We start from the raw sequence: 11822 nt of genomic DNA, 5'->3' as shown, positions 1-11822 counted from the left end.
GGCAGCTTGCTTAAGAACATTGTGTGTTTCTTTATGGAATATGGTGATTCTTTAAGCATCCACCAAATCAGAGATGCCATTGAGAGCTACAACCAGTGGAGCTTTATTTCAACTAGAACTCTGATTCTTATGCTCAGTTTACTTTCTTTCCTCCATTGTCTTCTTGAGCATGCCTTTTGTTGCTTGTCGCAAGTCCAACAACGAGTTTGTGGCCAGCTTGCAGATGCTGCCTCTTTGTGAGCTCGCGGCTAGGCGGCCATCACTTGCTGCGAGTCCAACAGCAAGCTCACTTGCTGCAAGCCTAACAATAAGCTCACAGCTAGCTCATGAGCTCGCAGCAATGCTTTGCCCCAAGCTCATGGTTGATTTGCGTCAACTGCTTGGTCCATCCTTCTGTTATCCATCTTTCTGACTAAATTGGCCAATTGGGCATTAGCGAGGAAAAACTATTTCCTAAAGTAACAAAAGCTAACACCAACTGATTTGTTTCCCATTCTTACTATAGTTGTGTGTCGACAGGAAGACCTGCTAAAACTATAAATAACTAACACAGACCTTGAGGTAGCGAAACGATACAAGCTTCCCTGCCAACCCTACTGGTTTTAGTGTTCAGGGTGATTACACTTCGACCCACACAGGCAATCGACAACAAACGAAGAAGCTAGCTCACAACAAATGAGTAAAGGAGAGGTCTGTTTGACGATTGCATCGTGTTCCCATCAAATACCATGGATGGTCGAGTCAACGAATAATTTGACGCGTGCGCTCTCCAGAGATTGTTAGTGAAGAGGAGGAGGACCTGAATCACACTTCAACATAGGGTTAGAATGACGCAAGGAGAGATCTCGGTAGGCCATTTTGACATAGGGGTTGCTTGAAGTATGAAGCTAGTGCTGGAGCAAAAAGAAGAAGATCCGAGAGTTTGATGTAGTTGAAGAGAGTGAGAGTGTTTCCTTTGCATTTACCTACTTTATGGTTTATATAGTTGTCAAAAGAGTATTTCCATGTCGGAGCCAATGAGACTAGATTCGTAAATCGTTAGCTATTTCTCCACCCACTAAGCACCACGTGTTTGAAAAAGGGTATATAGGAGACCAAATCTAACAACCGCATGACCGCTTCTCCATTTACCCGATGCCACGTGTTCTGGAATATTCGTCATCATTGTCTGCATCTTTTGTGGAAAACAACCTCATCAACGAGGGTTTGGTATGGGTCCAATTCGAGGACGGATGATGAAATGACATCAATGTTGAGTGACTTTAAGGATAGATGAAGTCGGCGATTAAAACTGAGGCAGGGAGGATATCAGCGACTGAGGCCGAGAGAAGATGTCGGGACCTGAAACTGAGACAGAAATAATGTCGAGATAATGAAACTGAGATAGAGGGGATGCCAACAATTGAAGCCGAGACATGGATGAATGTCGGTGACTGAGACCGAGGGGCGTAGGGGATGTTAGCAACTAAATTATAGAGGGTGTCGGGATCTAAGATTGAAAAATGAAGAATGTCGACGATTGAGGCCGAGACACGAAGGAATCTAAGCCTGCAATATAGATGAAATCAACAACTGATACCGAGGGTCTGAGGTCAAGACACAATAGTTGTTTTGTCTCCAACAGATTCTATTTCTGGGAATGTGTACTGAGTAGGCTCGATCAAACCCAAATCCCATCTAGGTTGAGTCCAATTCCCTTTGAGTCGCGTCCAACTCACATTGACTGACAGCCAGCATTATCTGGGTCATGTGGAGCTACAGAAGGCCACCCCATCACATCATATGCAAAATTTACAAGATTTTGTTTCAATCATCCGCTAAAAAGTAAACATAATAGCGACGAATTGAGACATGGTCCGTTGTACAGATAAACAACCACAACAACAATAGAATCTTACTTTCGGTAACCAGTTAATCGACTACATAAAAAATCGGCTAAAAGTATTGACAAAATTATAGTCTTTTCATCATATGAAGTTAGACGAACAGTCAGGCGTTCAATGGTATTCGTATAGAAGGCCTACTTTACAGCCAATAATAACATTCAAATGTCGCAAGCAGCAAGACTACCATTTACATTGCAGAAACGAAAGAAGCATGGAGGAGGCAGACTAGTCTAAACTTATTTCGCAAAACAAGATAGGGAACCTACTTGCAAGTCTTACTCACAAGATACATCAAACAATTGCTAACTAAAACCCCTTCGACTCTATTTGCAGTCGCACCTGCAGCTTCTGATTCATGTGTGTCACGCGTCTAGTTGTGGTTCCGGGACTTCGTGCCCTTTGGAGCTAGAGAAAGAAAAAAATAGTCATGTTAGGCCCAATGGCACATCGAAGTGTGAGCAACTATCAGGAGTCATGCGATACGTTGTTTATGTTCAAATTCGACTAAGTCTCATTGAGGTTAATGACATTTAAATATGAATCACTCCCGATTACTGAGGTTTGACTACCTAAATTTTATCTATCCATCGATCTATATGCATTGTTATTGTAGGTAGTAATATTTAGATCTCTTACATCATTTATTCGAGTTAAATATCTTGTTTTGGAGCTACAACTGATAAATATACTCAAATAGTAGTATTATTCTATTTCATCTTTTCTAATAATTCTACACATTGCCTGACATTCTAATCCATCGATAAATTTAACTATTTTTTTGTTCCAGAAACTGAGATGTATACGATACAATGCAAGTTGTTTGCAATCTACAAGCACTTATCGGTACATGATTTTGAGATCTAGTAAATGAAACAGAAGAACTGAAAGGATTATACTTACCTAGACCAATAGCATCCGAACTTTTCATGATCCGAAGCCGCCTACAGGAGTCTGTGAACATCCTGAAATGAAACAAGCATTGACAAGTCGGTCGCCTTATCTTCCTTACAACCCTCAGGATTATCGTACGCAAAAAAAAAAAAAAAAAAAACAATATACATTAAACAGATTAGGTACTGACCCCCATGGCACATCACCAACAAGCATCCAGTCTCCGTCCTTATCTTCATAAGTAAGTACGTATTCAGAACCATTTAGAAGGTCAGTCAAACGATTCTCAGATAATCCCTCATTGCCTGGTGTTACTTGAGAATCACACTGACCTGCAAAACATGAAATGACAAAACAATTTACACCCAGAAAAAGAAATATAAAGGTAAAACTAAACTGCTCACCGATCGTGAAGCATCTGAACATTTTCTCGAGTGCCAATGAAAGTTCTTTGTAGTTTTTGTATATTTTGAGATCAACTTTTCTAAGATAAGGAGCTCCATCCATGCTAACCTTCACATATAGGCAATTTAGCCCTTGTTTACCCTCGGCATCATCTTTAGTTTTCGATGGATTTGTGGCCATGGTACTATTCTTTCGATGACTTCGGACCGGTGGCCAACCAACCACCTGTGCCCTACCATGAAAAGAACATATTCAATTTTCTAACTGAAGTTTCAATCGCACGAAATATAGAATCTCCATCAAATATGATAGACCAGTAGGGCTATCTTGTTTATCCAAAATGCTAAAGACCTGAATCGAACATAATTCCTGTTTATTGATAGCCAATTCTAAGCTAGAACACAAGAAATCTGAAGAAAAGCATTTCAGTATCAAAATATACGATACCCTAATGCTTTTTCGTTGCACGGCAATGATCTATTTGTTTCTCTTTTTCTGAAATTTAGAAATAAACAAGCAAAAGTTAACATTGAAGAGATATTTGGAACCTTTTGGTAAAGTAAAGCTACAGTGTTCTTTCCTTCATCCTTGTGTTTCGATAACTCTTTTGGTTTGTGCTTCGCGTTGCTAGCTACCTACCATAGAAATATTTCGCAGAATTTCCACCACCGTGGCTAAGACTATCTAATGTATTCTCACCCACAAACAACCTCACCTCATCCTCCTCTACTTGCACCACCATGGACCACCAAATTGCGCCTTCACTTTCGGGTAGTGGACGATATTAAAGATTCAACCGTAAACAAACTTAGCCTCCCTCTTGTTTGCATCCAAGACATGTCTGCTTCAATAATGACTCCCCAATTGTCAAATTGAAGTGTTGCTACCAATTATTATTACAAGCATATTGTCGTCGAGCAAGATAAAATTAATAGTCCTTAAGATCATTCCCTCATTCAATCAACATTAGGTGATACTATGTTATCCTTGTAAGAAAACACGCAAATCATCCCCTAAGAATGCACAGATCATTGTTTGGGTTTATTTAGCAGTAATCCAAAAAATCTCTATTTCTCAAACTTCAAAAACCTCTGTATGAGTTCCCTCTCGTTTCTGAAGATCTAAACTATGAAGATCTTTCTTCAACTATGAAGATATAAACTTAGTTATCTAGGAAAAGGAACTGAATCCAAAAATCTCAACTTTCAATGCATATGAAGATGCCAAAAATCTCAACTTTCAATGTCTCAATCACAACCGGAGCAACTTACTTCGCCGCCGGAGCCACCGAGCCATCTCTCCCAATGGAACCACCGCAGTGAGCTGCCACCTTCCCTACATTCCCTTGTTCTGAGGCCTGGCCCGAGGTCGATAACAAGCAGCCGCCTTTCGCCAAGTCCACCTCAGACCCGCCCTCGCCGGCCGCAAGGCCCCACTCCCACTTCCCGGCATTATCGATGGCGTCGAAGAACCCCCTCTTGGCGCCGGAGGCGAAGCTCTTGGGGAGAAGATCTAGGGTTAGCCCGACCTTGTCGTCCCGGTGGTGCGACTCTGACCCAGGCTGCCCCAACCTGAGCTCCGTCGCCCTGAGGTTGAGAGCCCCTTCCTCGCCGCCTCCAACGGAAAACTCCCGCTCCGAGGAGCCTATGTAGTCTTGCTCCACACGCAGCGACATCTACCTCCCTAGCAAATCACAGATCGAACTGGTGGCGATCCGACGGCCGCTCAGGCGGTAGATCAGCAAAGACAAGGGAGACAGTAAAGAAAGGTGGAAAAGGAGCCATCTTTGGGCTTGGTTTTGTCGTCGATTCACCACGGCAGCTTCTTGGACACGGGGCTCCTTGTTAGATTATCCACAAACTAGACTGTGATTGGATGCCAAAAAGCATAATAATACGGTCTACGAAATCCATGACCGATAAAGAAGAAAAGCTAAAAGCTTGGCCGTGCTCGCTTGCATCCATGGCTCATGGCTGGACCACAGAGTTGAGTAATTCACACGGCTGTTTCAGAGGAGAAGAAGAAGACAAAAACAAAAAAAACCACCTTGAGTGCTTCGGTGTCTAGGTGTCTACCAATTCCTATCCAGCATGAACGGACAAGGTTGGATCTTATCCCAGCCCGACCAAACAGGCCACGCCACGCCACGCCACGCTACGCCACGTCCGGAACCACCGTCGGAGTTCGGAGACGTGCAACAATCGGCAGTTGCTCTCGCGCGGCCACGCAGCAGCCGGAGTTGAAAGAGACGAGGAGGGCGGCGCCTCGTGGGCGAGGCTCGCGGTGTAGGCCCACCCTGTCGCCTTGATCTGCTCACAATAGAGAAAGCTCGCACTCGGCAGAGCTGTTTAATCCATTTGACCTGTTCCATCTACTCGATTTGCTCCATGGAAGCTCGCCTTGCCCTGTTTAGTGCAGTTTCTCTGTTTAAGCAGGAACTGATAGATGATCTTTGCACACTGCCACTGTGAGATCTCTGTTAGAAAAGAGAATGAGAAAATTAATTAAAAAATTTGTATTAAATCATAATTTTAAATATTATAAATATATATCTTACTATTTTATTAAAAATCTTCCCCCTTTACTAACTAATTTTGGTGAAGCCTAAAATGAATTTACATTACTGTCCTTTTTTCTATTCACACTAAAAATAATTCAAAGGTTTATTAGTAATTTTCTTTGATTGTTTTATATAAAAAATATAATTCTCTTTAGTCCCACATCTTAGAATTGACAACACTATGATCAAAAAGCTTCTATAAATATTTTAGACCGACGATGTTAAAAAATATACTTTTCTTAGTTTCTTTTATTAAGATAAGTATAATATTAAATTAAAATAATTTTTTGCATAGGGAAGCTCATTAATAGGTTATTGTTGGGATTCTCTAACGTGACACTAGAAAATCCAAATAATTCGAATTTTTAAAGATCCAAATAATTTATATATTATTATATTATAAACGCAACGCGTGTGTACGGTCACACTAGTATATACTAATACTCTCGCTCTCTAGTATGAATACGGTTATAGTCAATTGAAACATCCATACTCGTTGAAACTCTTCGAGGGCTCTTTACATTACCATATCTACACAACCTCAAAAGTAAAAATCTTCATATATCTCTCCATTATTAAAAAAAAAAAATTTCAATAATTTTCTTATACTCTTTCATAGATCCGATATTTTCTCATAAATTATTATTATTTACTATTTTATTATTTTATAAAAACTAAACTTAAATTTTTTTAATAGAGAAGAAGCGGCTCCATGGAGTCCATGGAGCCGCTTCTTGTGAGAGTTGAGGGAGCTCTCTCCCATAGCTTTTTTCCTTGAGCCACCTTAATAATGAAAGTTTTTAAAAAAATTTTATTAGAGAAAATTATATTTTCAGTTCTATAATTGATATTTTTTTCAATTTTAGTCCTGTTATGAGTTAATTTACGTTCTTAGTCCTGTAACTTGTAATATTTTTCAATTTCAGTATTTTTTCCTCCAAAATTGAAAATTTTTAGCAAAAAATGTCTAATTTATAGTTGGAATATAAAAAGTACATGGGTCATAAAAAATCAAAATCCTCAAATTCAATTTACAATTCATCATTTTCCGTTGAAAAATTTCAATTTTAGAGGAAAAATAATTGAAATTGAAAAATATTATAAGTTACAGGACTACAAATGTAAATTGACTCATAACATGATTAAAATTGAAAAAAAATGTAAATTATAGAATTAAAAACATAATTTTCTCTTTTTATTATGGACGCTCTTCCAGATTCTCTCATATGAATACAATTGTAGCTGAATTAGTATCGGAATTAGATTGAATAGGGATTGAATCTCCTAAAGGAATAATATTTTGAGAATAAAATCCTTTTTATTTAAAGAGGTCTTTTGATTAACGTGATTTACTCCCTTTATTTTATTATGAGGTTGACGATGAAGAACATGAGGTTGACGATGAGGAACATTTAAAATAAGTAAGTCATCTTTTTCTATATGTTTATAAGAGGCTCAATTGACTTGTATGAGCTTAACTGGTGAGTGTTAAATGTCGAATTGATTGAGATAAAAATTATCCAAACAGTTAACATTTTTCACTTGGACTATTTTCATATCTACCTTAAGTGTTTAATGAGCACATTAATTGTCAACCTAGAATGATCGGATATTAATAGCGGGCCTATAATGACTTGGGTAGTCAGATGGTAAATTGTTGAGTAATTAGTGACGGGACTAGGAATTATAATCTTTTTAGGCTAAAAAAAATTAATGGAAAACAAAAAGTCTCGGATTAATTGGTCGATGATATAAATTGCATATATAAAAACAAGTCTCCGGACGGATGGAAGAGTTGGGTTTAGAAATTTAGGGATGATTGGGTGAATAATTACATATGACAAAAATAATTAAGATGGCCATGGGCTAAAGCATAAGTAGGCGTTAACCTTTCTATACCCTTGTGAGTAATGATCATTAATAGTTGTCAAGATTCTGAGAATATAAAAAGAGACTTTTATTATTGGATCAAAAAGTTAAAAGAGGAAGGGAGTTAATAGTGCTCATGATTTCTTCATATTTTCATAAATCAATCCAGAGTAAACGTAACAAAAAGTAAAGTAAAGATAAAAAATTGTTAATATTTAAATTTAAGTACAAATAATTTAAAAAAAAGTATCGATGATTTGGAAGAAAAGATTTTGTAGGTACCTTGATGTATTATCTATTTATGTTGATAGTTTGACTTTTAGGCACTTTTGCTTTAGCTTTATGACTCCTTGCTATATTTGACTTATCTGATGCTTTGACTAGTATATTTAACTTATTTGATGCTTTGATTTGCTATATGTGACTTATACTATTTGATTATGCAGGAGCAGAATACCTTATATGTGCTTGATCTAATTGAATGCATATACTTTATAGTTCCTTTCAAATTTTAAATACTTTTGAAAATTTTCATTTCTTTGGAATATACTTTGAAAAATATCTTTAAAAATTCCTTTGGGAAATATTTTAGAAAATATTTTATAAATTCTTTTGGAAAATATTTTGAAAAAATATCTTTGATTTTTTTTTTTGAAAATTTCTCTGTAAAAACAATTTAGTCTTGTAAATTTTAAAAATATATTATTTTTAAAAAATATTTTTGAAATGCATTATTACTTTGAAAATATTTTTAAAATGTATTACTGTCTTGAAAATATTTTTGAAATATATTATTACTTTGAAAATATTTTTAAAATGTAATATTGTCTTGAAAATATTTTTAAAATGTATTATTGTCTTGAAAATATTTTTAAAAAAATGCATTATTGTCTTGAAAAAATATTTTATTTTGACAAACTTGTTTCAAATTTGCTTTGAAAATTATGCAATGATCCTTTTTTTTTGACGTGTGACAGATGGGGGAAAGATAAGTTTAAAGTGAGCTAAGAGAAAATTTAGAAAGAAAATTAAACTTTTATTTAGACTGAAGTTAAATTTAAGTTAGTTATCTCAAGTTTGATTGAACTTTCAACTTAAAGCATGAACTAATTTCTTATCATTTTTTGCTAAAAGATAAGTTGTTAAAGATATCAAATCTTGATTTAGTCTAACTTAGCTTAAATATATGATCTAAGTTTCAGTTATCAAATCATCTTGATCTTAAGTTTAACTGCTTTAAAGTTTTAAGTTTGAAATTCTTTAGAAAACATGTTAAATTCTGTTAACGAAATGTCTATTTTTCTCTAACTTTAAACTATGCTGTCAAATATCAAAAGGAGGGAGATTATTAATACAATCAGCACCGATAATCAAACTTATATTTTGATGTTTGGCAAAACATTTAAAGTTAGACATTATGTGTTGATATATTAGCTAAGTGTCCATGTCACTTAACATAGAAAGTCCTAATAGGTTAGGAAGATCGAACATCAGACATTGGAATGACTTAGCGGGTCAGGAGAAACAAACATTAGGCAAAGGGGTCTCAATGGATTAGAAGGACTAGACATTAGGCAGAAGACCAAAAAAGCTGATCTGGTAGAGCACTTGATGGGTTAACTGGACTAGACATTTGTTAGATTGATATGCACGTGAGAGGGGGAGGGGGTGAATCACGTGATTTTCAAAAACTCATTTTGTCGATTTTAAAATCACAAGTATGCACAGCAGAAAATAAGTATAAAATTAGAATTTAAAAGACACGAGAAAGACACAAGCAGTTTACTTGGTTTGGAGCCTTCGGTGACTCCTACTCCAAGATCCAGGTTCCGCGGACCTATCGATGGGTAATTCACTAAAGACCTCTTCTGGTACCTCTGTAAAAGGAAATTGAGTACAAAAAAAAGTTTGAACAAATGCAACACATTGCACTTGTCCTTTTACAGTAATCAAGTACACAAATGAAAGGTTACTGACACTTTAGAAATAGAAGTAGGAGCACTCGAGTGTCGGTGCCGGTCTGCCGGTCATGATCGAAAGTTCTCGGAGCAGTTTTCGAGCATAGAAGCTTTGCAGCTGAGTCATAGTAGGAGCCTGGAGCAGCCGGAAGCTCAAACGGATGCTCAGTGACTCGTATATCAGTGTTATTCCAATGCCTTCTCGAGATAAGGCATGGAAGACACCTCTAATGAGGTAAATCTGATCCTGAACAACACGACACTTATCTATGACTTTGGCCAAAATTTATCCTGCGGAAGGCGCCTTCCATAATCATGGAAGACACCTTCTATGAAAAGTACGAAGGTGCCTTCACTGCTTGAGGGTGTCTTTGGCACTGTTCATCCGAAGGCAATTTTTCTTCTTTTGTCATGCAAAATAACGTTAGTCCAAATAACCTACAAAATAAGTGTTAGGACAAATAATAATTAATAATAAAGGGTAGCAATTAGTTCATATTCTCCTAGGACCAGGAATTAGTCAAGGTCTCAGCTTAGCGATCCCAAATGGATCTAAACAGGACCAACACCTACCTTAACCTTAACAGCTTAGCGATCCCCTTCAACCGGGGCACGTCCTCACTTGGTCACTGTCCTCAACTTAGTGACTTACCTTAACTTACTAGTTTGCCAGACATCCGGTCATCCTGTCGACCTGTCTAGACTTCATGCCAACTATCCAGTCGACCCGTTGACCTAGTTGGACTTCTTGCTAGATATTCGGTCAGTCTATCGACATATTTGGACTTCTTGCCAGATATCCGGTTAGCCCGTCGACCTATCTGGACTTCATATCAGCTATCCAATCAGTTCGTCGACCTAACTGAATTTCTTACTAGATATCCGGTCAGCCCGTCGACCTATCTGAACTTCGTATTAGCTATCCGGTCGACCCGTCGACATAGTTAAATTTCTTGCATACTTAATCAAGTGGTAGATCACAACAAAACCCAACTTAACTTACTTGTCATTCATCAAAACTTGAGTTACACCATTAGTACAAACTGTTGGAACCCCAAGGTTGTTTTGGTGTGATCAACAATTTAAGTTAGGTCCTGTGTGTTTTAAACCTGGTGTCTAAATGTGCAGGAACTTAGGAATACAGCTAGTCGAGCGGAAGACGCAGCTAGTGAGAAGGATGGCACGCTGTGCGTCCGAGGGACGAGGCGCTGCGGAAGAGTACGCCAGCGGACGAGAAGGAAGCGTGCGGTGGTTCCGAGGGACGAGAAGCCGGAGCGGAAGACTGCTGGAGGAGCAAGAGACGCAGCTAGCAAGAAGGTCGGCATGGGGTGCGACCGAGGGATGAAGACTGCGGATGAGTACGCTGGCGGACGAGAAGGAAACATGTGGTGATTCCGAGGGACGAGAAGCCGGAGCGGAAGCCTGCTCGAGAAGACCGGAAGTTAGGTTCGGGTGAGCCCTATTCCGGATGGCAGAAATCACCCAAGCGAGCGGAAGACTCGGTCTGAGGCAAACGGAGCCAGAGCAGAAGACCCGGGCTGGAAAAAGTCAACAAGGTTGACTTTTCCAGTCGAGGCGCCCAGAGTTGTCCGGGGTGCCCGGAACCCTTCCGGGCGCTCGGAGTTAACTTTTTCACAGGATCGAGTTTTGACTGGATCTGAACGTTGGGGGATAAAGTTTATCCCCCCAGGGCGCCCGGAACCCTCAAGGCACCCCGACCAAGGCTATAAATATAGCCTTGATCAAGAAGCTTTTCATCAATCAGAACTCAAGTAATTCTTTCAACACTTGTACTTCGTCTATAGTTTAACTTCTTTTTGTGTGCTTCATTGCTGTAAGAGGCTGACTTCTCCACCTGAAGGAGATAGTAGTGCGATCATCTTCCTTGGATTAACAACCTCTCTGGTTGTAACCAAGTCAAATATGGTGTGCCTCATCTTTTCTGATTTACTTTCTACTTTCATTATTTTACAAGTGTTAGTTTAAGAGTTCGAGAAGGGTTGTGTTTTATTTTTTCAGGCTATTCAACCCCTCTTCTAGCTGGGCGTTGTGATCCAACATAAACTGCACCAACAATCTCCCCCTTTTTGTTGTAATGACAACTTGGGTTAAGTTAGAAAAAAATATGCAAACATAAATAGTCAAATATGATTATAATTTCGTTGTTAAGTTATTGATTAAGTTGTTAAGTTTGTTTGCTAACTTAATCCCTAACCCTCCCCCTTTGTCATTCATCAAACACATTAATAGACA

At 38.3% G+C, this 11822-nt stretch overlaps 1 protein-coding gene across 1 annotated transcript; it reads right to left on the bottom strand.

The window, feature by feature from the left end:
• Nucleotides 1–1944: 1944 nt before the first annotated feature.
• On the bottom strand, nt 1945–5562 carry LOC122041212 (auxin-responsive protein IAA21-like). Its single transcript, XM_042600821.1, has 6 exons — nt 5229–5562; nt 4454–5155; nt 3182–3414; nt 2968–3109; nt 2787–2848; nt 1945–2291 (listed from the first exon to the last, which is right to left on the bottom strand). Exons 2-6 carry the CDS (start codon nt 4855–4857, stop codon nt 2257–2259), a joined length of 876 nt encoding a protein of 291 aa, XP_042456755.1. The 5' UTR covers nt 4858–5155; nt 5229–5562; the 3' UTR covers nt 1945–2256.
• Nucleotides 5563–11822: the final 6260 nt, after the last annotated feature.

This window comes from Zingiber officinale, chromosome 2A (assembly GCF_018446385.1).
Source record: "Zingiber officinale cultivar Zhangliang chromosome 2A, Zo_v1.1, whole genome shotgun sequence".
NCBI classification, from domain to species: domain Eukaryota; kingdom Viridiplantae; phylum Streptophyta; class Magnoliopsida; order Zingiberales; family Zingiberaceae; genus Zingiber; species Zingiber officinale.
The sequence above is the reverse complement of the archived record's forward strand: the minus strand, read 5'-3'. Positions and strand labels throughout refer to the sequence as shown.

Coding starts and splice junctions, on each gene's coding strand:
- LOC122041212 (XM_042600821.1), bottom strand. CDS start 4,857: ATGTCGCTGCGTGTGGAGCAAGACTACATAGGCTCCTCGGAGCGGGAG. Junction 3,415..4,453: donor TCGGTGGCTCCGGCGGCGAA/GTAAGTTGCTCC, acceptor TTTTCATGGTAG/GGCACAGGTGGTTGGTTGGC. Junction 2,849..2,967: donor GTTGGTGATGTGCCATGGGG/GTCAGTACCTAA, acceptor GTTTCATTTCAG/GATGTTCACAGACTCCTGTA.